This window comes from Varanus komodoensis, unplaced genomic scaffold (assembly GCF_004798865.1).
Source record: "Varanus komodoensis strain SLA01 unplaced genomic scaffold, ASM479886v1 scaffold112, whole genome shotgun sequence".
NCBI classification, from domain to species: domain Eukaryota; kingdom Metazoa; phylum Chordata; class Lepidosauria; order Squamata; family Varanidae; genus Varanus; species Varanus komodoensis.
Window position 1 is genome coordinate 357789 of NW_025335322.1, and position 25434 is coordinate 383222.

The following is a 25434-nucleotide window of genomic DNA, read 5'->3' on the forward strand; positions in this document are numbered from 1 at the left end:
GGCAAATCTAGACAGCATACTAAAAAGCAGAGACATATAGTCGAAGCTATGGTTTTCCCAGTTGTAATGTATGGCTGTGAGAGTTGGAGCATGAAGAAGGCTGAACGCTGAAGAATTGATGCTTTGAGTTCTTGTATTGGAGGAGACGCCTGCGAGTCCCTTGGACCGCAAGGAGATCAAACCGGTCAGTCCTAGAGGAGATCAACCCTGACTGCTCTTTAGAAGGCCAGATCCTGAAGATGAAACTCAAATGCTTTGGCCACCTAATGAGAAGGAAGGACTCCCTGGAGAAGAGCCTGATGCTGGGAACAATAGATGGCAAAAGAAGAAGGGGACGGCAGAGGATGAGGTGGCTGGATGGGGTCACTGACCCAGTGGGTGTGAGCTTGAGCGGACCCCGGGGGATGGTGGAGGACAGGAAGACCTGGAGGAATGTTGTCCATGGGGTCGCGGTGTGTCGGACACGACTTTGCAACTGAATAATAACCAAATGTTTAAAATGCAACAATTTTTGTAAACCTGTTTTGGCATTTCTTTGTTTTTTAATATACCAAGAGGGCTTCAAAACTTAGGAATGGCTGGGACCTCCCTGGAAGATGGATAAGACTTGAACTCAGTTGGAGCCTTTTCGCGTGGTCCCTAAAGAGGCCAAAATAGGTCAGGGTGTGGATCCTAGTTCTTTCCCCTTGATCAGTCTTGGAAATAATAGCAGGTGGTGACACACGAATTTGACCATCCATGCCTGAATTCTGTACCATCAGATTTGGGCATCCCTCTCATCTGCTGTATCTCCTTTCCAAATCTGTCAATGCCCTACCCACAGAACAGGCTCTTTAGAACTCAGTGTTGTGCATCTTTTGCGGACGACTAAAAGAAAACGTTGGTCTTTCAAAGTGAAACAGCAGTTGGACAGCTTGGCAAGAAAGACTGCAGACACGGGAGTACTTAAAACCATGTTATTCACTGAATTGACGGAATTTCTTTGGATTATAACTAAGAATTTTTAAAGGATGTTTGGAAAACCAACCTGGTGTGTTCTTTTAAATAAAAAACACATCCAAGTAAATGTGGGGGCCAGTGCTAACCTACTGGCAGAGTTTAAATAATTGATAGGTTAGAAAGAGCTGTATTGGGTGGGAAGAATGGTAAAGGAAGTTATTAAGATTCAGCTGGTAATGTAGTGAACTTTCTTTGTTTCCAAAAACCAAGAAAGATTTTTGAAGCCATGCCAGCCTTCAGCTTGTTAGGAAAGACACCAGAGATCATGGCCTTGAGGCTTAGTTTCCCCAAGTACATTCTTTAGATAAGAGTTATTTTTGCTGTAAGAACTAAAAGTGCTTGAATTGCTAAAGCTGATTCATCTTCCCCTTGTCCCCCAAGAGCTGTAGGTTGTGCTGACAGACTCTGAAATGGAGGAGAGGATCTGTATAAAATTCATGGCATGTCCTTTGTTCTTGGCTTGGGGAGAGGAACTGACACATCACCCTCCTAGGCAACTTGGGAGGTTCCCTGGCCTATTCAGGGAGGAAATATGCACACAGATAAAGGGAGTGTGAGCTTTCTTTTGCTTGCTTATCATCTGCATATTGCATAATTATTTCCAATGAACTATATATCATCTTTGAGCCAGGGGTTTTGTTTCTTCCTTGACTCTAAAGTGAGTTCCCTTGGCTGGATCAGAACCCTAGGGATTAATAAAAGAGCAATCCAATAAACAATTCAGATAATACAATTCAGCAACTAGGGTAGAGAAATAAAAGAGACTGTAATTGAGAAAATTAGAACATGAGAAACACTCTGCTGCATTAGGGCAGCCATCCATTTGGTCCAGCGTTTTGCATCCCGCAGCGGCCAGCCCGATGCCTTCGGGAAGTTCAAAGAAAGACAAGCGGTGCTTTCCTTAAGAGAAAGATGGCATCCTGCAACAACACAGGAGAGGATTTTTTGGTGGTGCCCTCCTCTATGGAAAGTCCCCTCAACAGTTGTGTTTGCCACCTGCATAGAATCTTTTTCATGACAGGTTGTTAAGATATTTTTATTTCCCCAAGCATTTTGAGAATTGCTGCTGCTTGCTGCTGCTGTATGGCTTTAGTTGATTCTTTATTTTATCAGTTATGGTTTCAGGGCATGTTTTAGTATTTTCTTCGATAAGCCGTGTACTACTTATCTTTGCTGCTCACTGCCCTAGAATATACTGGATGAATAAGAGCACATACATTTTAGGATACAATCCTGTGCACATTTGAGCAAAAAGAAGCCCAGCATCCTACAGCCAATCGCAGGACATTTTTCTGTGAGAACATGCATAGGAAGCATGGAAGCCCTAAGCTGGAAAAAATATGGGCAGCCTTGCAGGGCGGGAAGAACATGGCGGCAATCTTTGCCTCGACGGACGTGTTCAGCCATCTTGCAGCGCTTTGGGTGGAGAGGGAAGGAGGCTGGAGCGCCTGTTAGGCTCTTTCAGACCTAGTCGCCTCCCATCCTCGCCCCGTGGAACATCCTCTAAGCTTTCTCCATGGTTGGGCTGCGACCCCTGGACCACTGGGGTCCTTGCCGTGCCGGCTGCGGGAGGGGAACGGGAAGCAGCTCCAAGCATGGAACCCCAACTTCTCCAACATCAGAACTAGAATCCGACGATGGAATGCGCTCCCTAGAGAGGCCCGCCTGGCGCCGTCATTATATGCTTTTTGGCACCAGGTCAAGACCTTTTTATTTGACCCATGTTCTAACGCTGATCAATTTTAATTGTATATTTATTCATTTACTTTATTTTAACCATGTCATTTTATACTCAGTCGTGGTGTAGCCAATCTATTTTGTGTAGGATTATAATATCTTGTAAGCCGTCCAGAGACGACAGTAATGGACGACCTATACATTTCCTAAATAAATAAATAAAACTGGGAATGGAAAGGATTCTTTGACCCTCCAGCGGCTGCCTTGGGGCCATAGGACTGCTCCAGCCACCACCACCACCATCATCATCTCATTTTAAAGTAACTGCTCTCTCACTGTTGCTCCACGGCAATCGTTCCACCGTAGCGACTGGCAGATCTTTCCTCCTCCATGAATTTGTCTAAGCCCCCTTCCAAACCGCTTGAGCTGCCTACATTTTGTGGCGGCAGCTTCCATAATTAATCACGTGCCGTGCAAGGGAACCAACGAGGCAAAATGCAAAGAAGAAGCAAGCATATACCCTGGAAATGGAAAAAAAAAAGTCTTCCGAAGAGATCTTCAAGAGACTGCTGGCTGCTATCCTATGCCCAGTTACCTACAAGAACACCACCAATAGTCTTAAGGGCAGGTGAAGACCTTGTTATTTTCCCAGGCTTCTTTATTCTCTTTTAAAGTTAAGGCTTGGCATCATATTTGGCTGAAATGTATTTTACGGTTGCAAGTGTCCTCTTGTAAAAAGCTTCTGCTAATGGGCAGTATAGAGACCCATATACAGATGAACGAAATGCAACTTCCGACTTTTTAGGTTCCAAACATTGCAACAAAACGAGCATTTAATTTGCTTTTTCCACGTATTGCATATGTATTATGCATAATATTATTTATGCACCACGGTGGATAAGTAATTATTATACTAATGAGAATTATTTATATTGGTTATTATGATGCTCGTTAAAATGACATTTTTACGTTATTAATTGCAATGCGTTCCACCGTTGCCTCAGTACCCGTCCCATTCTACCAAAGGCCGCAAGAAACCCGAAGTTGCGACACAGAACTGCTAAGACTGTAGCCCTTTGTACCACCGTAAGACCAGCCCACCGGGAGCTACTGACCAATAACATTAAGGCAAGAAGGGCCGTTAACGTCCTTTCCAATAGCCATAGAGCTGTTAGCAGCACTAGCCAATCAGAAATTGCGACTCAAATAGCCTCCGGGAAAAGGGCAGAACAAAAGTTCCTTCTACAAATTAAGTTCAACGAAAGGAACTCCGGTTTGACCAATAGAAAAGCTATTCTGCATGATTGGCATAGCGTTCCCCATCCAATGGTATCTTGCTTCTTTGGTTCAAGGCATAGTAGGATGGCCAATGAATACGCCAGTGCGTATGATTGATTTTATTCAGAAAGCACGTGGCGGCGGCCAATTAAAAAAAAAAATCCTTAATATAGCCAATCATGAATCTCAATACGGTTGATTGAAATATCGAGACAGAAGCGGAAAAGGCGGACCAAGTTCAGCCAACTACCCAATGACTCTGATACGCTCTAGTTCTTCAATGAACCGAACAATCCTTTTCTAGTACCCACTAGATTGACGTACAGTTCTTCCATTCAGCTCAGCGCCGGGAAAGATGGAGGCGGAATCCTTCGTGAGCCACCCAATCGGAAAAGAGCGCGGTCAGGGCGGTGACAAGAAGACGCTTCAGAACCAACCATTACGCCGCATGGCAAACTTCTGCCCCCGCGACGCACAGGCACGCTCTTACCCAATCAGCGGCCAGAAAACTTTTGAATGGCGTTTGACCTCCACCAACGGCTCGGGAGCATGAGGGCGCGAGGAAGGCGGCCGCTGGCTGGCCAATGGCCGGGAGGCCCGCGGGACGTGGAGCGGGCCAATGGGAGCGGCCGCGAGCGCGTAGCCAATCAGAGCACGGCGGCGGGCGGCTAGTGCGGCGGGCAGCAGCGGCGGGGTCTATGGCGTCTGTGCGGGGCACGAGCAGCGTCGGCGGCGGGCGAGGGGCCATCGCGGCCTTGGGGGGCGAGGGGGAGCCAGGCGGGGGGCTCGGCGGGGGTCCTCCTGCCTCCCAGTACGGGAACGGGCTGGGGGGAAGCGTCCCCGGGGGGGAGCAGGGCGGGGGGCTCCGCGAGTTGGAGGAGGAGGAGGAGGAGGAAGAGCTGCTGCTCGAGGCCACGGCGGGCGGCGGCGGCGGCGGCGGCGGCGGAGGAGGCGCGGGCGGCGGGAGCAGGGGTTCCGGCCCCCGGGGCGCCCTTTCCTCCTCGCTTCCCACCAGGCCAGGCCAGGCGGGAGTGGGGGGCGCCCACCATCACCCTCACCCCGAGGAGCTGGAGGAGGAGGCTGGCCTGGGGGAGAGCGACCCCGGGGACTCGGCCATCGAAGACCCGGTGAGTCCTTCCGCGGAGGATTTGTCTTCACGGGGTTCACATGGGCGTTCGGGGCTTCCCCTCCCCAACTCGGGTCTCTCCCAGCGCGTTGGACTACATCTCCCAGCATCCCCCCTGGGTGTGTGGTCTAACCCCTGCGGAGGGTCCCGGCGGTAGGGGAAAGCTGGCACAGAGCGCTGTTCGTGGGCCGGAAACTCAGATCCTTTGCTCGGTCCCGGAAACAAGCAGAGTGATCCCGGGCCCCTTTCTCGGAGTGGTTGTTCCGTGCGGATGTTGTTCCGCGGTGTTTTCGTGGGAAGGTTATTTGGAAAGAGAGGCGAGAGCGTGGTAGTTCAGTGGGGAAAGGTCCCCAGGCTGGCCTGAGCTTTTGGGAAGGTGGATCGGGCTTTAGCAAAGAAGTGATGCAGGTGGGGCCCCAGAAAAGAAAAAGGCATATTGGCATCCCAATATCTCCTGAGGAAGGCAGTGATTTTAGAAAAGTGGGGGGAAATTACCCTAAATTTAACATATCCCCCGTGTTTCTCTTTGGGTGGGTCTTCTTTCTCTTGGGAGGGGCGTGAGAGCTCAAGTAATACAGGCAAGACCCTGTGGAGGTGGGGGCCACAAAGAATGCCTGAAGTCCCTTTAGGCATTGCACATAAGAAATGCAGATTGCAGCATTTGGAGCAGTCTTGGGCTTCTGGGCTAGTGACGGAAAAAAGAAAGTTCCTTCTGCACCCTTCCTGCAAATGGAACCGGTTGGCAAAGGGGAGAAGGCCGGGTTTGTATTTTGCAGGTTCAGAAATGCTCATTTGCAAGGCTAGGTTTCTGTTGAGAAAACTGGGTCAGAGGCAGCTAGGCTGCTGATCATTTGTATGGGATGCACAAAGTTTTGAGGCAAGACCTCAGAACCTGTGATGTATCTCCTGCCTGGGGCTATAATTGCTGTTAGTGAGTAGGATTTGGGTTAAGTTCAAATCATGTGGGGGTGTTTCCTTAGAACAGATTTTATAGAATGTAAAAACAGGCCAAAATAAGGGACTGTGCAGAAGCTGGCGAAATAAGAACCATGCTGGATTAATCCAAAGATCACAGAATAGATCATAGAGTTGGAAAGGGCTGGAGGGTCCAGCGTCCTGATCAGTGCAGTATCCTGAGTTAAAACATCCCACTGGCTCTACATTCTGTCCACACAATCGCAAACAGTTTTCCATGGGAAACCCAAGAGCAGGGCAAAAATACAATACCACTGTACCATTTTTTCCTCAGCAATTGGTAAACTGAAACATACCCAATGTAGGACTAGTAGCCGTCAAACTCTTCCATGAATTTGTTCAATCCTCTTTTGAAGGCATCGGTATGGGCGGCCGTCACTACCAGTAAATGAATGTGGAGACGAACTCTGTAGCTTCACTGTGCACAATGTGAAATCCTTCCTTATCTTTCCTGAATCTTTCATCATTCAGCTTCATGGGATGATGAAGGTTCGAATACTGCAAGCAAGCGAGAGAGAGAGAACCCTTTTGGTGCTTGTGTCACATCTCATATTTGCCCTTTAAGCCAAACAGTCCCAAGCTACCTAGGGAGTTACTCCAGCCTCTTGATCATTTCAGTTGTCCTTTTCTGAACCTTCTACTCTACAACATTTTCCTTGTTTAGGTGTGGTGATTAGAACCATGCTCATTATTCCAACTGTGGTGCTCTATAGAGTTTCATATAAGGGCAGTATTGTGTTTTCGTTTATTTTTCTAATTATGCCCAAGATAGAATTTGCTTTTTTCCACAGCATGGTCACACAATCGGTCTCATTTTTGAGTTGTCCACTACAACCTCAAGATTTATTTCTTGGTTGGTTGCCACCAGTTACGGTGTGTTCATGAAATTTGCATTTCTTTATGCTTGCTTATGTTGGGCCATGTTTGCCATTTTGATGTGCGTTCTTCCTTTCTGGGTATATTTTTAGAGCTTTGCAAAACCTCTTTTTGTTTAAACCACCATGGAAAATGTGGGGTTGTCAGCAAACTTGGCTCACTTCTAATTATGGATTGTCTGAGTAAGTTGAAAAGCATCGGTCCTTGAACTCCACTGTTTACATTGGAAAAATTGCCATTTATACTTTCTTTCTGTTTAAACAATTAGTGATCCATAAGAGGACCTCTTCTGTTACTGGATGCCTGCTAAATAACCTGAAGTAACTGCTGATCCTAAATAATATCTCGGGGTTGGATTGAGGGCCAAAATTATGGAACTAGGGTTAGGGTTGGTGAACTGGCATGGACAGATCCCGAGAAACCAGTGTAGGCAGATTGGTTTTGTTTTATTATATTTATATCCCATCTTTGTCCTGCATGGAACCTGATTTGGCTTACATAATCCTCTTCATTTTATTCTCACAGCAGACTTGTGAGGTAGGTTAATCTAAGAATCAGTGACGGCATCAAAGTCACCCCATCAGCTTCATGGTCAAGTGGGAACTAGGATCTGGATCTCCTAAGTGCCAATCCAGTTTGCTCCAACCACTTTACCTCACTGGCTCTCAGTCCTGAGTTACTATAAATGTTTGAATGGGGATAGATGGCTGAAAAATGTCTTGTATGTTGAGGGGAAAAGTGATGTGTCTTGGAGAATAGCAGGGCAAAGGAAGAGTCTGGGTGAGACTCGTAAAAGCTATTCTGTATTTTCTAACTGGCTCCCTGCTTGCCCTGCATACCCTTGTCTTCACCCAGGAACTGGAAGCCATTAAAGCTAGAGTGCGAGAGATGGAGGAAGAAGCCGAGAAGCTGAAAGAGCTGCAGAACGAAGTAGAAAAACAAATGAACATGAGCCCCCCTCCTGGCAACGGTGAGCCCCCCGTCTTCACCTGCTCTCTCCCTCTGGATTTCCTTTCTGCTCTTTCGAGTATTCAGCGCCTCAAAGTAGCAGCATATTGGGATTGTGTGGAATTGCCAAGAGACTTTAGTGCAGGGTGTCTCTAAATGAGATGGGGCCATCTTTGCCTTGCGTGTTTGAGGGCAGAGGGTTGCTCGCGGAAACTTTGAGGCTTTTAAATTTTGTCTGTCCAAACAACATAGATCTGTCTTGAAACTGGCTCTGGAGGCATGACACGGTAGGAATAAGATAAAGGATGTTTCACTAAGTCCAGGCACAGGAAGGACTGTCAGCATTAAGCGCTGACCCAGTGTGAGGAGGTGCACGGCTGTTCTTGGGGGATTGAACCGTTTGCTGGCTGCCTCTATCCTGAACCAGACCCCGGCATGCTGGCATCCTGGGTGGCTGACAGGACACGAGCGGTCCCCACGGGGGTACGGCCGCACGACTGAAATGTCAGTGAATTGGGTGGAATGACTCCACCCAAAATGGTTGAACATGGCCTGGCATGGTCACTAGCTCAGCGCTTGTTCTCTGGGACTTCTGATAAGAGAGCTTTTGGGCCTTGCAGGAGGAGCAAGGGATCGGGGCCGGCAGCGTGTGTCTGTGGCGCTTGCGCCGTCCCTCTGAGCTAAGGCCGTTTCCCACCCGGTGCCATAACGTGGGGCAAAATGCCGCTCTCGGTTAGCACGGGCAGGCTTCCATGGTTGTACTTTGTCTGGTAGTCACAGCTTTGCTGTGGTAAGTCGAAGCCGTCCGAGAAGCTCTGAGGACTAAGATCAAGGCCAGCTGAACTGATGAGCAGAGTATCACCCAGACGCAAGAGCTGCTGAAGCTGCACCGGCGTGGCGCTTGGCCGCCGCAGTGTTGTGCAGGGCTGGAAATGAGGATTCAGTTGTGCTTCGGTCTTGGCGCACGTCAGATTGCAAAGATCGGTATTAAAATCCTTTGCAAGCTCGGGTGCTGTGGTGAAGTCCAGGTATGGCTCAGAACTAGAACGATTACTGTGCAAGCGGCAGAGCGGAAGAGGATGACCGCAAGCCACCTTCCCCTGCAGTTAAGAGAATTGGGAGCTTAGGTGGGATTGGGTGCTTGGAATCCCCTCCGGGGGGCCCTTTTAGCCCACCCTACCTGTTCATGCACCTTGGAGGGTGAGCAGAGAGGTGGCTCTAGCTGCTGTCTGCCTCAACATGTATGGCAGAGGGGTGTGACGTCACCAGTGGGTGTTCTCGGGCGAGGGTGGGCAGATGTCAGCACTGTAGGATTGCTGTTGCTTTACTGGAACACCGAGGTCCAAAGGTAGCCTGACATGCTGTAAGAATTACGGGACAAGCACCTTCCTGGGCGTGTGCTGAGTCCAGGAAGGTACAATAAGTGCTAAAGCCAACCCCGCAAGGTCTTTTGCATAAAGACACACTCCTACTTTCCTTCTGCATTTTCCCAGCAGGCTAATTTAGGAGGGAAGAGACTTTTCCCCTTTATTTACGGTCTTATATTTTCAAAAGAACGCAACAGCAAAATAAAACATCAGTACAGTGGTACCTTGGCTCACGAACTTAATCCCTTTCACGACTCTGGCGGCCCTTGCGGCAAAAAATAATCTAGGAAGGAAGTGGGGTGCTTAGTCCATCTCCAAACCACTGGTTCTGTTCTATGACTCTGCATTGTGTAATTTTAAATATGCCACCGCTGTAGGAAAACAGGCTCTGAAGGAAAGTCAAATGAATTCACGCCATTATTTTAGCCCACACACTTGCTAATGTGGTTTTGCTTCTTCTGTTTTGCTGCGTTGTGTGCGAGGTTATTTAATTTAGCTTTAAAGGAGGGATGTGCAACTTCAGGAGGTTTCGGAGCCGCCCCCACCATGGGCTGCAGCCCTCCTGCTCCTCCCGGTAAAATTCTCTCAAGGGTTGGATTTGAAAGCGAGCCCCATCGGTGCGGGTGTTCAAGGATAGGCTGGATGTCCACATGGTGGGCATGTCGTGAGCGGAGCCGGCTGGTGCCGGAGGTCAGACTAGATGGCCCGGGAGACCCCTTCTGACTCGCTCTGTTTCTATGTTTCTATTTCCTGGCATCCCGTGGTGGTGCTGCTGTCTTTGGGTGGCCAATCAGGTAATATTTTGGCACCACAAATGATGTTGCTGCCATGGCTGGAGGGGGGCTGCTTATTGCCCACCCCTGCACGATAGAAAGGTGTTGTATAAATACAAGTAATGAAACAGGTGTGTCCAAAGGCTGGAGTCCTATTTTACGATTGCGCTGTCTCTTATCCAAATGAGAGGTGAAAAACGGTATGCTAGAGAAGGGGTGATGTGTTCAGGTGTTGGGATGGAAAAATGTCACAGGAGCTTTCTGGGTTTTCCATTCCTATGATGTCAAAGTTGTTCAGCTGAGGGTTTTGAGCTGCCACCTCCTCTTTCCTTCCTTCCCCTGCTACTGCCGTTTTGGAAGCTTTAATTAGTTGCATAATGGGAATAATCAGTGGAGCTTCGGAGGAGCTGGTGAAGCTTGTGGGTGCCTTTTGTAAAACAGAAGTGCATCATCAAGGATGGGGGGTGCTAAGGAACATGGGGGCAGCCCCTTTTTCTCCAGCCCACAGGAGCTGTTCTCTATTCCCACTTGATTCAGTGCCCGGTCGGCTTTCAGAATTCACGGCTGCAAACCAGAGCTGTCTTACCAAGATCACTGTTTGGAGGATAAGGCCGTTGCTCGTGGCCGCTGAGCTTATTTCTAAACATCGAACCTGCTTCTCAAGTGGAGTCCGGCCTGTGAGGGGTTTACATACAAATGTAAATACAGAAGTCTTACAAGCAGCACGTGTAAAACCGCTGTACGGAAATAGATTAAAGCCACTGTGAAATGCTGCGAATTTCAGTGGAGAGAATGCTTTCTGGTATCTCTTGAGATGTCCTTTCGCTACACAGCACCTTGAAGCTCAGAAATGTAATGACTTGATCCGGTATTGTACCTTTTCCAACTTGCTTTTGAGCATCCTGTGGAGCTGCCTTCCCAAGAGGAGGGCCTTTGTAAATCTTTCCTGGGAACCAGAATCATTGTGAAAGGTTCCAGTCCCGGTTTTCCCTGCTCAGGCGTCTGCTTTTTCCACAGCTGGTCCAGTCATCATGTCTTTAGAAGAAAAGATGGAGGCCGATGCCAGATCCATATATGTAGGCAATGTAAGTGTCCCCCCACCTCATCCTCACTTTATCAGGGAGGCAAAGACGCCCCTTCGTCGCCTCATGCCGCGCATCATCTCTTCCAGGTGGATTACGGGGCGACAGCCGAAGAGCTTGAGGCCCACTTCCACGGCTGTGGCTCCGTCAACCGGGTCACCATCCTCTGTGACAAGTACACTGGTCACCCCAAGGGGTGAGTCTGGTGTGACCGGGCCGGCTTTGTCTCTGTTCCGCCTGAGAGCCCCTCAGCAGCCCTCAGGGCGCCGCACCCAAGAACCGGCGAGAACAAGACCCGGCTCAGCACCACAGCAGAAGCTGCAGACAGCTTCTCCGTTGCTGACCCTTCTCCCTGGCTTTCCCCAAAGGTTCGCCTACATTGAATTCTCGGACAAGGAGTCGGTGCGGACCTCCCTAGCATTAGACGAGTCCCTCTTCAGGGGAAGACAGATCAAGGTGTGTACGGGGATTCTCTCGGCCTCTGAAGCACATATTCATTCATTCATTCATTCATTCATTCATTCATTCATTCATTCATTCATTCAAAGTTTTTGCCGTCCCCTTGCTATATAGCCTTGGAACGGCTCACACAAATAATAAATATAAGTCAAATACAGTTAAAACCCGGAAACACCCCTGCTGCACAATTAAAACCTATAAATATTAAACATTGTTAAAATATTGTTTGAATAAAAAGGTCTTAGCTTTTTATGTGAAGGTTGAACCTTTATGTGAAGGTTAACTTCCTTGGGGCTGGGCCAAGGGGAAGCAAGCAGGAAAGGGCGGGACTCCAGGATTGTGGGATTTCGGGATAGACCGCGACGGCGGCTGAATGGTTGGCAGAGGGGTTTTGAACAGCCTCTTCCGTCAAGCTGTCTCGTCCTTTCCAAAGGTGATTCCCAAACGGACCAACCGCCCTGGGATCAGCACCACAGACCGGGGCTTCCCCCGGACCCGGTACCGAGGGAGAGGATCCGGCTACAGCAGTTCCCGGGCCCGTTTCTACAGTGGCTTCAGCAGCAGGCCGCCCCGAGGGCGCGCTTACAGGTCTGACCCACTGTTGTCGTTGGGCTGGGGGTGCGGGGGCAGCGCTGCACAAAGGAGGTGGGCTGCGCACGGCTGGAGACGGGCTTCTGCATTAAGAGCAGGCGGCAGAATTCCTGGCTGCCCGGGGCCGAAAGCAACATGGCAAGCGAAAGAGGTGGGCTGGGAGCTGCAGCCACTCGTTTTGGCCAAAGACAGTCTAAGCGCAGAAACAACCGTCAGGTGGAAAAGAACAGTTCAAATCGGGCGTGAATTGGGGCACTGAAGGAGAAAGCGCCCACCCGGGTTTTCAGTTTGGTCTGTTCGCTATTTCCAGTACTTAACAAACAGTGAAAATTCCTCAGATTCCCACAGTTCACAATTGTGGGCTCTCCATAAGAGCGTCAGGTGCTTCTTAGAATTTCCTTCTGTGGATTGTCCTCTCTGAGCTAGAAAGAAGTGTAGAACCCTTTGGGGACTGGGCTCATAAAGAACAAAACATGCTCATCTTGAGCTTCTGGGGCTGAAGCCTGCCAGGTTTTCACAACTGAGGCCTTTTCCAACTCTGGGATCTTCTTTGGGCTTTGAGTTACTTAGCTATTCTTTCATATCCCTTCCATTAACCTGCTTTCTTCTTCTCTCCACAGGGGCCGGGCCAGAGCGACCTCATGGTATTCCCCTTACTAAAAACAAAACAAAACAAAAAAATAGTTGTTTTAGGAAGGAGGAAAAAAAAAAAAGAAAAAAAATGAAGATTGTTACCATGATGGAAAAAAAAAATACTGTTGGTGGGAGGAGAATGTGTCTAATGCTGTGCAGAGAAAGAGGGTTGACATATGGGAGGGGGAAGACATAAATGTTGGGGGGGGCATTCTGTTGTTAAATTTCCCCCCACTACTAGTATTGCCGATTCCACCCCGCCGCCTTCCCCATCTTCCTTTCCCTTCCATCTGCAGATTGTCGTGCATAACTGGTCCATTCTTCCTCCCACGTCTGTAGTGTTGCCTGCAATCTGAGGAGCAGTTTTGGGGTGGGCTTGGAGGGCTGCCAACTTCCCCAAATCACTGCATTTTTGTGCGTTTTGTGGTGATTTTGTTCCCTCTGCACCCCGCCCATTTCCTCTTGTGCCCCTGTGTGCACTGCGTGGCTGCACGTGTGTGAGCGTTGGTGTGTTTGGTTTTTCCCAGCTCTAATTTGCTTCTCTTACATTTCCCCCACCCCAGTGAATTAGCGGGGGGGGGGCGGTGTTCCAGGGCTCCTGTTGCGATGTGGCTCCCCCCCCCCCCCCCCCCCCCGTTCGCTTGTCTTTTTCCCTTTTTCCGACCCAAGTCTTTCTGCCACCTCCTCTGGGGTCGGGCGGGGAATACTTCCTCCTTTTTTTTTTACAGGAGCCCTGGAACACCGCCCCCCCCGTCACTGTACGCTTGTCTTTCTCACTTTGACAGACTCAAGTCTTTCAGCATCCTACTGTGGGGTCAGGCAGGGAATCCTTCCTGGTTTTTTTTTTAATCACCCTCCCCTGTCTAAAAGCCCCGGTCCCCACTGCTCAGATGGAGTTGTATACCTAAACCTTCGCTTTAAAACAGGTCGGGCCGTTTCCCGTGAAATTCGTTGCCCCTCCGTGCCGCCTCATTTCCTTTTGCTCTTTGCCCCTCACTGCCTCCCCTGCCACACTTCCCTTGGGGTATGTTATATGCCTTGTTTGAGTGTCTTTATCTTTACAGGTTCCTTTATTTTAGCCTGAAGAAATATCACCGAAAACTGAAGCTCTAGAGACCAGGGGGCAGGGGAGAGAGGACTCCCTTGGGGACTTGGTGGGTGTTGGGAGGAATCAGGCCCATATTTCCATGTGGGAGAATGAGTTAAAAAAAAAAAAAAAAAAAAGAGGGGAGAAAAAAAGGGGGGAAAGTTCAGGATGGGTGGGGAGGGTGAAGAGGGAGAAATAGAATAACATGTTATGAGGGCAGAAAAAAAATAAAAGATGTTTTTGGAAGAAACCGGTGAGAGTGATTCTTTTTTTCTCATCATGTACAAATATAAAGCATCCTTCTGGGTGTCCTTGGGTTGCATTTTTTATTGGAATACAGCTGCTCAGTCAGGTTAATCCAAAATTGCCAGAGTGATTTAGTAAGAAACGACGCCTCTGATTTGACAGCAGTGTTACCTGCGGGTACCTGCCTACCTGCAGGAAGGAGGCACACACCTGGAGTAGCGCTAGGAAAGAGCTGCTGCTATCGTGCGCCTTTCCAGATCAGGAAGAGGGCACAGCTCTCTGGGCCTCCATGCCATGGCGCCCCACTGGCCTTCACCGTTCCAGGGTAACAAATCCGTTTGCCACAGGATTATCTGCCTGCAGGAGCCTGGAGCCTTTAAAGCTGGGCTGGGAAACCCTTAAACCCACGGGCCCCTTTCCACTTGGAGGTTGCTGCCATTCCCACTGTCCCTGCAGCCACCTTGGGGGGCACAAACATAAAAACCCATTTTAATGTGTGGTGTAGCAGTCGAGGTGCTGGATTGGGAAATTCTGGGCCATACTGGGTGAGTTTGGGCTGCCATGCCTCATGGTCAAGTATAAAATGGAGGCAATTATATAAATTGGGTTTCCACACACCAGTCACTTAAGCCTCTAAGGGGAGAAGCCTGCAAGGCCCAGAAGCTACCAAAAGAGGGAGGAAGCAGGTATGCCTGCTGGGCAGGGGAACTTCACGAGGGTTACCTGATTCAAGCCTGAATCTGCCTGCCAAATGCCTATATAGTACCTAATTTGGTCCATTTAGGGTACCCAATAAGCTGGCCAGCTTTTCTTCCATCAGGGCTAGAAACTTGGGCAATCAAATTCCCAAAGGTTAAACACAATCCCTTCAAGTCCCCATGGATGCATGCGCTCCTGCGATGAGTGAGGTAAATGGGTGACTTGCCCCTCCAAGGACATCTAAAGCTATTAAGCAATTTGCATTTTTAAGAAATGTGCCAGATAAAAGGTAAGGCTAAGTCCTTTGATGCCACGTGACTGTTTCTGGCAGAGCCTAATAAACGCTCTCTGGCAAAGCAAAGGTTTCTCAAGAAGAAATTTTCTTTAATCTGATTTAGCTTATGAACAGTCGGTAGATTCCCTTTAGGGTAAAAAGCAGCCAAGAGTCTCTTGAAGTTCTAGTGTGAGTTGCCTTTTGGAACACTTGAGGTCTCTCGGTGGCTCGTTTTCATTCCTTTCTTCCAACCTCAAATAGCTTCCTGTTGGCGATAATATAATTTGCCCAGAGTGGAGTAACGGGTTGTACCTGATGAGGTTCTGTTTGTACTCATGCTACATGTATTAAAAAGTGTTGGCGTTGGAGGAGAAAATAAGGGCTTTTTTTAGTTCCTCGTGTTTAAAATGCAGCAGGTTTCATGTCTCTGAGGGAAGAAATTCAACAAGACCGGCTTTCCCTTGGTTAAATTCCGCCTCCACACAGCTGCAAGAGGCAGCCAGGTGGTTACGTGACTGGAAAGGGGGTAACGGTCCAGGGTGCAAGGAGTCGCTGCATCAGCGTCTGCCAGCAAGCCTGTGGCCATCCCATGCACAGCAAACGGGCAAATGGTTTTATGCAGACCTGGGAAAGAATGTCGGCGACGAGCACAGCCATGAAGTGCTTCGGCCATCCAGCCCAGCTCCGCTTGAACAATCGCCTCTTTCAAGGATTCCGAAGGTCCTGGGTCCCATTTTGGGGCACTGGTGGGAACCAGCCCAGAAGACATGACGAGCCCTTTGTAGACTGAGACGACGGCAGAATGGAGTGCATAGGTTTCATAGGTTGAAAGCTTTGTCCCTGTAAAAAAGCAGTCTGGGGAGTCGGTTCTGGCCTCAGTTTCCTGACTCTGTAAAATGGGTGGTTATTCGCTCTCAGCTTGAGGGGTCGGGGCTGGTTAGGACCACCAAGACAGTCGAGGAGGAAAAACAGGCAGGGGGGCAGCAGAACCGTTCCTAGAAGAATCGCACGACTCCATCAAGAATTTTACGAGTGGGTCCAGTATAACCTCGCTCTTTATAAAAAACAGACACATGTAGAGACAGGAAAACAAGCTCCTACTGCTGGCACTTCTCTGCTGGCACAGTTCCTGCACGTTTAACACCTGCTAGGCAGAAAGCCAACAGGTGGGGCTTCCCTCTCTTCTGCTTGTTAAAATGGAGGGAAGACGCCAAAAAGCTGAGTGGGTGGGGAGCTTAGAGAAGCAACGGGGGGCTCTGCAAAAAGATCCCAAGACTTTATTGCACTCAGCTGGCTGGGCTTCACCTCTCCCCACAGCTCCCCACCCACGAGAGTCTGGGGAGGGCTGCAGGACGGTCTCCGTCGCCGAAACCGAGCTTTGGCGCGGCTTGCAGGCCAGGCCCAGGCCCAGGCCCAGGCCCAGGCCACGCTTGCTGAGGCCCGGCCGGGGGTCCTGGGGCAGGCACGTCAGCTGGCAGGGTTCGGGGTGGAGAGCAAGGGCACGTCGTCGCGCCGGGTCAACCCCTCGGCGTCCCGGCCCTCGGAGCCCCCGGCCCGGCGGAGCAGGGAGGGCCTCCGGTACAGCTCCCCGTCGCGGAGACCTTCGGGCAGGGCCTTGCGCTTGCTCTCGGGTAGCAGCATGAGGCAGAGGAGGGCCAGGATGCTGAGGGAGGCCAGGACGATGTGTTCCAGGAATGAGCCGTGCCGCTCGCGCAGCTGGAGCAGGGGCGCGCTCAGCCCCCCGAGAGAGGCCAGCGCCAGGATGACGCCCAGGCCTTTCCCCCTGCGGAGAGAACGGCCTCCATTACACAAGGCAAACCGCAGAGGGGTCATCCGGCGTCCTGAGAGACTCACGCAGGTGTTATCCTGAGCTAACGGGCCAAAACTCGGCCATGAGCACACAGTTACCCTGCTAATAATGAACCTCTTTAATTACTCCCATTAAAACGACCTCGGAGCACATGGCACCTGAATAAAGTACACAAGGACTTCGGCCTCAGGAACACTGCATTCTAACTTGCGTTAGTCCTGAGGTGCGATAAACTGTGGGCCAGGATGTTGAAACTGGGGATCTGAGCCACCAGAAGAATCTCGCAGCTGCCTCCCGTCAGTCTGTCCCACCCTCATCATCAAAGATTTCAACAAGCCGCGACTGTGGGCTCTTGAGCTCGTGTTCCCAGCCTTAAGGACTCGAAAGTGGACAAAATGTTCTCGGCAACACAGCTTTCACAAGGCCAAATTCTATCTGAATGTCGAACTCATGGCATGATTGCCAAAAACACACAGCCATGATCTTGCAGTAGATTCAGAGAATGAGGGCAAGTCAGTGACAAGGAAAAATAAGGGGAGATTCTAGAGTGGCAAAAGGCAAACACTGAGGGCTAGAAGCTTGAAGATACAAAGGATGGGGGGAGTACAGCTGAGTGTCAGCTGAACGCAGCATGCAAGCTGGAAGGTTAGGAAGGGGATACGCATGGGTAGAAGAGCCCTTCGGATGTGTTGGACTGTAGCACCCATCATTCCCAGCCAGCATGGGAATGATGGGTACTGCAGTCCAACACTTCTAGAAGGTCCCAGCTTGATCAAAGCTAGGGTAGGTTTCTAAAGCGGCATCTATTCCCCGATCAACCCAGAGTCCCCCGTCGCACAGCCACAGAACGTTTCTACAGCCTGACCTGATTACGGTGGGGATGACCTCTGAGGCAAAGAAGATGCTAAGCGAACCTGCCGCATGGGAGGAAAACAGGCCAAGGATGGAGAACGTTCTCCGCGCAGCGTCGTTGAGATCTGCAACAGCGAGGGAGAAAAGCAGACCAGCACTGAAAAGGCCGAAGTTGCAGGGGAATGGGCCCCACCTTGATGCGGCTGTCCGGACCCAGCAGACCTGGCCTAAAGCATTTCAGCACCAAGGTGGGAGCCCAGGGCTGGGCTGAGCCAAAGGGGGAGCAGGGCAAAGATCCCCAAGGTTTTGTGTCACTCTCTTCCTCCCAGGAAGAGGCCTTTCCACCTTTTGGAAAGGTAAACAAAGGCACACCTGTCAAGAAAACACCAAACCACGGACAGCTGTGGACGGGGGGGAAGGGATGGAGCCAGGAGAAGCATGCGGCCACCTGGGGAACTGAAACAGGTGGAAGTGGCATGCCGTTCCAGGATTCAGCAGAGGTCTTCCTGTGTTCTTATTAGCATAAGCACGACAGAGAAGCCCGGCTGGACTAGGCCCAGGCACCGCCGTCTGCGCAAACAGTGGCCAACCCGCTGTGCACAGGACCCCTCCAGCAGGACGGGTGCAAGGCCTTCTCCTGGCCGAGCTCCTCAGCAACCGGGCGTGCAGGAACGGCACCCTCGCCGAAGGAGTGGGCCCACGGCCAGCAAGGCCAGCAGCCACGGATAGCCTCCTCCCCCAGGAACCTGCCCACTCCCCTTGGAAAGCTGTCCACATTGGTGACCATCCCCACTCCCCGTGGCAGAGAATTCCTTCAGTTCCACTACACACTGTGTGAAGGCCTTCCTTTTTTCTGTCTGTCCTAAACCTCCCACCTATCAGCTTCATGCAGTGACCCTGGGTTCAAGCGTTACAGGAGGGAGAAAACCTTGTCCAAACCAGGCATTATTTTAAACCCCCTATCCTGTCTCCCTTTCCTCACCTCTTTTTATTTTATTTATTTATTTGGAACACTTACATGCCGCCCCATTCGCAAAAGCCTCGAGGCGGCTTCCAATACAAATAAATAACTCTACAAATACATAAAAATCTGGAGACATCCCGGCATACATATAAAATCAATAAATAAATTCAACAATTAAAATAACGTTTAAAGAAAAACGTTATTTAAATAAAACATTTAAACAAAACGTTATTTTCACCTTCCTCCAGCCCCCGTGACCGTTTTATTGCCCTTCTGCACACTCGACAGCATCACCGAAGTGCAGGCGCATCCCGACAAGGCTGCCTGCAGAACCCCACAACCTGGGCAGGCCCTCCCACGGGATGGCACGCAGCAAGCCCCGGCGCCCTTACATTCTCCCAGGCCCAGCAGGATCAGGGAGGCGATGCCCGTCAGCGTGGTCGTGAGCAGCAGGATCCCGCGACGCCCGTACCGGTCCACGCTCAGGCACAGGAAGAGGCAGGCCAGGCCCGCGCTGCCGGCCGAGAGGAAGTAGGAGAGGTAGAACGTGGTGTGCGGATCGTCCAGGGATGCCCAGGCCAGCTGGTAGCAGTGGCAGATGGCGTGGGCAATGAATCTGCAAACGCGCCGGGCGGCAACAACAAAACCCCATTACCACCTCACTTTTCTCTAACAGCTGCAAATAAGAGAACGTGTCAAAGCAACCGGAGGTGTGACTTTGAGCTCCTGGGAGCTGCCCAGAGAGCACTGGGTACTGGGCAGTATGAAATAAGAGCAGCGGAGGAAGAAGACCGGGGTGATCACGAGCTGCAACTCCCAAAGGTACCGTATTTTTCGCTCTATAAGACGCGCCTGACCCTAAGACGCACCTAGTTTTTAGAGGAGGAAAACAAGAAAAAAAATATTCTGAATCAAATGGGCACATAATCACAGGCACATTCCCCATCACTTCCCCATCTGATAGACTTACTGCGCAGACATATTCACTCTATAAGACGCACAGGCATTTCCCCTTACTTTTGAGGTGGGGAAAATGCGTCTTATAGAGCAAAAAATACGGTAACTTTAAAAGTTTTAAAAGAGCAGATCAGAGAGAGAGGATCGCAGGATCTTGGGGGCATCTCACAGACCAGCCCCCTCCCGTCCTTGGAATAGCACCCCCTTGTCCAGTGCTCACACCTCCCCCCACCCCCTATTTATCCCACTCTCTTCCCACTCGGGGATGAGGAAGGGTTGACTCACGTGGTAAAACCAAGGATGAGAACATTTTTCCAGATGTTTCTGCAGGACAAGAGTGCGCAGAGTGAGATCTGGGCGGCCGCAGGCAGGTGAGAGGCATTGTCGAGCTCTTTGGAAGTAGCGGGAGGAGGAGGAGGAGAGCGGAGGAAAGGGAGGGAATCTCATCAGAGCGGCACCTAGAGTCGCACAACCCCTTGACATATTGCGTTTACATTTGCTTTAGGGGAGGAAGGCTGCAAATCGGGGGTCTTGAAACTCAGGACAGTCATTGCATCCCAGTGCCCCCTAGGCCACGCCCCTTCTCCTAGCCCCACCCCCTTTTCTGTCCTTTGCACGTGTTCTTTGCTCATTCTAAAAGGTTGAAAGGCTTCTCCTAAGGTCAAGTTACTGGCAGGAAGGGCTTGCAGCTAAAATACCCTGGCATTTTTGGAATAGTACTTCCGACCCTTTTGCCTTTGACTCCACCACCAGAGTGCAGCCCCCAACAGCTTCCAGGAGATGGAAGGTTCTGGCTCAACACGCCTGACGGGGGGTGGAGGCAACCCAACTCGTCGGAGGCCACCTGGAGCCCTCCGGGACTCACCCTCCAGCGCCGCCTGCGCCTCCGACTCCTGCGTGTTGCTGCCCTGGGCCAGGTTTAGGAGAATCTCTTTGGCTTGTGTCGTTCGCCGGGTGGCTAGGAGCCAACGGGGTGACTCAGGGTACAATCCAGGACACCTAAGAAGGAACGGAGGGGGAAAGAGCTGGGTCTTAAAGGGACACACCCCCTCCAAACCCTACCGCAAGGATTGGGGGCAAGATGTGTTCTACGAAGCTCAGTTCCTCAGCTGAATTATAATTCAGTTGGGTCAAGCACTTGAGAAACTGCAAAGCATTTTGTGAGGTCGACCCGAAATGATGGATCCCAGTGACTGGAAACTGCTAGGCAGAGGTTGGCCAGCAGTGGCCTCGTTTCTACCCAACCCAGACCGGCCGGGAGGGGTTCCCAGAGAGGGCTGGTAGGAACACGGACTGGTTTGTTGAAGTACCAAAGCATGCAAGGGAAGTTGGCTATATTTCCAGTCTGGTACATCTTTCAGGGGGCAGCAAGATTGCATTTTTGACAATGGACTTGCTGGAGCACAAAGAAACTGCAAACACACCTGACCCGCTTGTCTGTTTTTACAAACAAATATTTGTGACATTCCTTGCTTTATAAACACTTTTGGGTTTGCTGAATTATTGCTTTGGTTTATGTTAGACACCTCAACTATTTTTAGGCGATAGCTGAGATACAGATTCCCCAAAAAGAAACACTGATAAAGACTGAACAGAACCCGAAGGGGTGATCCTGTGAAGCTGCTTGGTGGGGGATCCAAGGAAGGATGTCTTCACACCAGACACTGCTGAAGGAGAGAATTCACTCCTCCGGGGATTACAGCCCGCTTTAAAACCCTCTCTTCCCAGACAGCAGACTGGTAATCAAAGAAAAGCAACCAGGTCGAGAATCTAAGTCCAGGGAAGCTGTGAAAGACAACTGGGGTCTAACCTCCCAGGCACTATTTTGAACCCACAAAGAGAGGGTGCTGGAGGTCACCCCTTTTCTGTGTGACATACCAGTGCCCCAACTAAGCAAAAATAGTTCAAAGAATTGCTTTCAGGGAAAAAAGCAATCAAAGGGGTCAATATTAACTTGTTTACAACTCCATTCGGCTCCTTTGAGGTGCCGTAGTACCAAAGGGGTTGACTTAGCTTTGAAACAAGCTAGTCCTGGCCCTTTGTATGCTCCCCCATGGCTAATGTGGGCAGGTGTGCTTGTCTGTTGATAGTCGGCACCCAGAGGGGACGGGAGAAGACAGCTCCTGGACGGCCCAAATTTGGCCACTCCTGCTATAGGCCAAGGCAGTGAAAATCTGCAAGCCGAATTTGTGCTGGCTGAGAAAAGAACAGGCTCAGCCAGAAGGGTGCTGGAGACTCCCCACCGATGCAGCTTCTGACTTACCCATAGAGCAAGCAAAGGCCCAGGCCAGCCGAGATCACGCCCTGCAGGACCTGCCAACTTCCGCACGCAAGAGCCAGTCCCAGAAGTAGGAAAAGGCCCCCCACCGTGACCAGGTCTCCCACCATGGCGACCAGCAGCCGCTGTGGAGGACAACACAACTCCAAACCTAAGAAAGAATGAACCAACCAAGTGACCAGAAGCATGTTTCTAGTCTGTAAATAAAGGTGCGAGCAGATGCATATTTAGGCACTAGGAAGCCACTTCCCAGCGTGCTGGGAATTGTTGGACCTTGCCTTTGTTGAAGCATGCATTAGATCAGACACCGCAGCTTTCAGTTCTTTCCAAACTGCACGTATTCCCGTCGGGCTTGTTTGACTTCCACCGATTTTGCAATCCAAGGACATTCCTTTCCTCTTTTTTTTTCCCCCCATCTTCATTATTTTCAAGGCAGCTCCCAGAATTCCCAAACGCAAATAGAACAATAAACAATGGAGTAATTTAAAAGTAAGGGAATACAACAGCTGCTGGAAAAGCAAAGAGCAAGGGGATTTTTATTTTTTTTTTACTAATTGTGCTGAAAAGAAACCCAGCATTTACAAAACAAATAATGAGCACAATTCTAAAAAGCCAGGGAGAAACCCCCAGATTTTGAATGCTGAATACAGAGAACAGTCCAAAAGCTGCCTTATCTCCACAAAAGGACTTCACCAGAGATTCTCTGAAAGTTTGATGTGAGCTTCTAACTGGTTCCTAATTAGGCTAATTCCACTTTGCAACCCAGGGAGAGAAAAAAAATGGCAAGGAAGTTAATCTAAGGCAGTGGTTTTCATGGACCACATCCTGCTCGCCACGGAGCACCATGGGGGCTGACTGAGCTCTACCACCTCTTCCTCGGTTGGCATTGCGTTTGTGGGGGGCGCACCGGTGGCACCAGAGGCGGGGCTGGGGAGGGGAGAGATGTCTTGGTGAGAGCCAGCTGGGAGCAAGGCTGTGCCAATTTCTGTATTTTGCTGTTTTCTTGGCATTTTTTTGGTTGCTCAGTTTCTGGTTGTTTTGGAGAATGTTCATTGTTTGGCATTGTGTTTGGAAACTAATACACAGAACACTGCTTTATGTGCATGGTGCTTTTTGCTTCTGCCTCAGCAGTCCCCAGAGCAGTTCTCCTGTTTTCGCTGGTCCCCAGATGTGGAAAGGCAGGAAACCACAGATGTGAGGCAATGGCAACAAGATACGCTCAGGTAAGATTACAAAAAGGTACTCACGGTTAAGATACAGGGCAAGCTGCATCCCCCCCAGCATTGCCCCCCAGAGGCAGCGGCCCAACATGAAGACTGAGGGAGAGGTCGCGGATGCGGCCAAGATGCCTGCAGGGCAACCGAGAGCAAGTGCCAGGAGCAAGGTGCCACGACGGCCCACACTGCGGACGAAGGACAGAGAGGCTGAGAGGTTACTCCACGGCCATTCTGTACCCGCCCCACCTTTTCCTGCATAAGGGACTAGCCACGCTGATGTTAGCCAAGGTTCAATTTGGATGCCAGGAGGTATTTCCTGACAATCAGGACTCCGAGGGTATGGAACAGGCTTCCACAGGAGGTGGCTGAAGCCCCATCGGTGCGGATGTCCAAGGACAGGCACAGGGTAGGCATGTCATGAGCGGAGCTGGCTGGAGCCGGGGGTCAGTGAGCTTCGTGGCAGCGTGAGGTCTAGAACCTTGACCTTCTGACTTGCCTTGATCATCTCTTCTTCCTTTCTCAGATTCCACTGCCTCCTGCCCCCACCGCTTAGTCCTTGTCCTCTGACTTACCTGTCCGCCAGGTAACCCAGCAGGAGGACTCCCACGGCAAAGCCCAGAAGAAAGCAAAGCTGCTCCAAGGGGACAATCCAACCTCGAGAGCAATCCAAGGACCACTGGAGAAACAGAGATACAGAGACCGGAAGGGGAAGTGCGAGGAATACTGGGTAACTCCACAGACAAAAGATAACGCAGAACCGCTCAAGGATGGGCGCATCCTTGGACAGAAGAGCTGGAAGGACAGGTGGGCAAACTTCTGAAAAGAGAGCTACCACCTCTGGCCTGCATCCACATGGTTGTTCTCTAATCCTGGGTTGCAGGATCTAGTTGGGGGGGGAATTTTCTACACATGCTCAGAGGTACTCTCCCTCGCCTTATTTCCATGTTGCAGGGCACTGTGGTCTGGTTCCAATTCAGCCTTGGGGGTGCCAGTAATAAACAATTGTATGATGTTTACAAGCAAAGGGAGCATACTAATTAATGCCTGGACATTGCTAATTCCTGAATGAATCACAGGAAAGGCAGCTTGCTTATGCTCAGGGATGCTTTCCCTCATTGTTTCACATGTTCAAGGGCAGAGGCACACTCTGGATAATGGTCTGGGCCCTGAGCAAAGTTAAACACTCAGCCGCAGGGGAGCGAGAATGAAGCACGGGCATGAGCGCAAGGGGCCAGCAATGGGCAGTTTAGTGGGAACTCCCCGTTCCTTCCTGGAGCTCAAAAAAGCCCGTGAAGTTGATCAGTCCGGAATACAGAAACCACCTCTGGAAATGAGCTCAGGTGTCAGCTTCCCAGGGATCCGAAGCAGCGTTCCTTGGATCCTATCGCCTCCGCTCTAACAGACCAGTTTCCGGGGAAGTGCGTTGGGAAAGGCCATTGGTGCAGGAGGATGCTCACCTCGGTCACCGGGTTGCTGGTGAGGGCTGGGAGCCCCCCGTAATCCCAGCGCTGGCAGCGGGGGTCCTCGCAGGTGGTGTTCTCGGGCAGCCTGGTGCCGTTGGCGTCCCGGCAGTGGCGCGGGGGCGTCAGGGTGAAGAGGGCGTCCGAGCCCAGCCCGAGCCCCAGGAGGACGCATGGCAGGCAGCTCAGGGCTAGGAGAAGGCCCTGCCGCCTGCCCCCGGCCCCCAGCCGCCCCAGCAGCCACTCGAAGGACGGAGGCCCCGATTCGGGCGCAGGGGCCGTGAAGTCCCTCCGCGGGCCCCCGGGGTCTGGCATCGGGGGGCTAGTATCCATGGGCAGCGTCTGCGGAGAGCGGGAGGCAGAATTAGGAAACAGAAAAGAGGGGAAGGGAGAGGAGGGGGAAATGCTTGCATGGAAGTCATGGAAGCAGGGAGAAGGTGGGGTGGGTGGTGGGGAGGATGAAGACGGGAGGAAGAGGAAGCCGGCGGGGAACGGATGAGAAGATCAGGAGGAGGAAACTGAGCCGAGCACCCGAGACGTGAAGAGCAGGTGAACCAAACCGAGAGTAATTGGGCAGGAGGGGATCGGCTCCTCCTCCTCGGAGGTCCGTCCAGGAAAATGATGGGGCCGCGAGGCAGAGTTACCGGGAGAAAGCGGCAACAGCGAACTGCGGCGGGCGTGGGGGGCGGCGTGCAAATGGCGCGCTGGGGGGGCTGGGAAAGGAGGATGGGCGAAGGGGGTGTGGAGGGTGCAGCTGGGAAAGGCCGTCTGCGCAGCCGGGTCCCATGCAAGGACGGGAGCGTGGA

General features: G+C 51.0%; 2 protein-coding genes across 4 annotated transcripts; one reads left to right on the top strand and one right to left on the bottom strand.

Moving 5' to 3' along the window:
* The first annotated feature begins 4930 nt into the window (after positions 1-4930).
* LOC123018645 (polyadenylate-binding protein 2) lies at positions 4931-13987 on the top strand. Of its 3 annotated transcripts, XM_044420927.1 has the most exons (8): positions 4960-5081; positions 7787-7901; positions 11037-11104; positions 11191-11297; positions 11470-11557; positions 11994-12148; positions 12772-12795; positions 13849-13987. In XM_044420927.1, the coding sequence occupies exons 2-8, from the start codon at positions 7820-7822 to the stop codon at positions 13895-13897; spliced, it is 573 nt and encodes a 190-aa protein (XP_044276862.1). In that variant the 5' UTR covers positions 4960-5081; positions 7787-7819; the 3' UTR covers positions 13898-13987. The 3 variants fall into 3 exon arrangements, with proteins under 3 accessions (XP_044276864.1, XP_044276863.1, XP_044276862.1); XM_044420929.1 differs by lacking the exon at positions 13849-13987 and having other exon boundaries at positions 4931-5081; positions 12772-12811; XM_044420928.1 differs by lacking the exon at positions 13849-13987 and having other exon boundaries at positions 4931-5081; positions 11994-12792.
* A 191-nt stretch (positions 13988-14178) lies between these two features.
* SLC22A17 (solute carrier family 22 member 17) lies at positions 14179-24961 on the bottom strand. Its single transcript, XM_044420926.1, has 9 exons — positions 24626-24961; positions 23741-23844; positions 23199-23353; positions 21937-22102; positions 20539-20672; positions 19959-20064; positions 19109-19332; positions 17766-17877; positions 14179-16873 (listed from the first exon to the last, which is right to left on the bottom strand). The coding sequence occupies exons 1-9, from the start codon at positions 24959-24961 to the stop codon at positions 16558-16560; spliced, it is 1653 nt and encodes a 550-aa protein (XP_044276861.1). The 3' UTR covers positions 14179-16557.
* Positions 24962-25434: the final 473 nt, after the last annotated feature.

What these genes read in the sequence shown, in the direction of transcription:
- LOC123018645 (XM_044420928.1), top strand. Translation starts at nt 7,820, where the DNA reads ATGGAGGAAGAAGCCGAGAAGCTGAAAGAGCTGCAGAACGAAGTAGAA. An exon ending in GATCCATATATGTAGGCAAT is followed by an intron (nt 11,105 to 11,190) that starts GTAAGTGTCCCC and finishes CATCTCTTCCAG; the next exon opens with GTGGATTACGGGGCGACAGC. An exon ending in TCAGGGGAAGACAGATCAAG is followed by an intron (nt 11,558 to 11,993) that starts GTGTGTACGGGG and finishes TCCTTTCCAAAG; the next exon opens with GTGATTCCCAAACGGACCAA.
- SLC22A17 (XM_044420926.1), bottom strand. Translation starts at nt 24,961, where the DNA reads ATGGATACTAGCCCCCCGATGCCAGACCCCGGGGGCCCGCGGAGGGAC. An exon ending in GCTTGCCCTGTATCTTAACC is followed by an intron (nt 22,103 to 23,198) that starts GTGAGTACCTTT and finishes ATTCTTTCTTAG; the next exon opens with GTTTGGAGTTGTGTTGTCCT. An exon ending in GGCGCAGGCGGCGCTGGAGG is followed by an intron (nt 20,065 to 20,538) that starts GTGAGTCCCGGA and finishes CTACTTCCAAAG; the next exon opens with AGCTCGACAATGCCTCTCAC.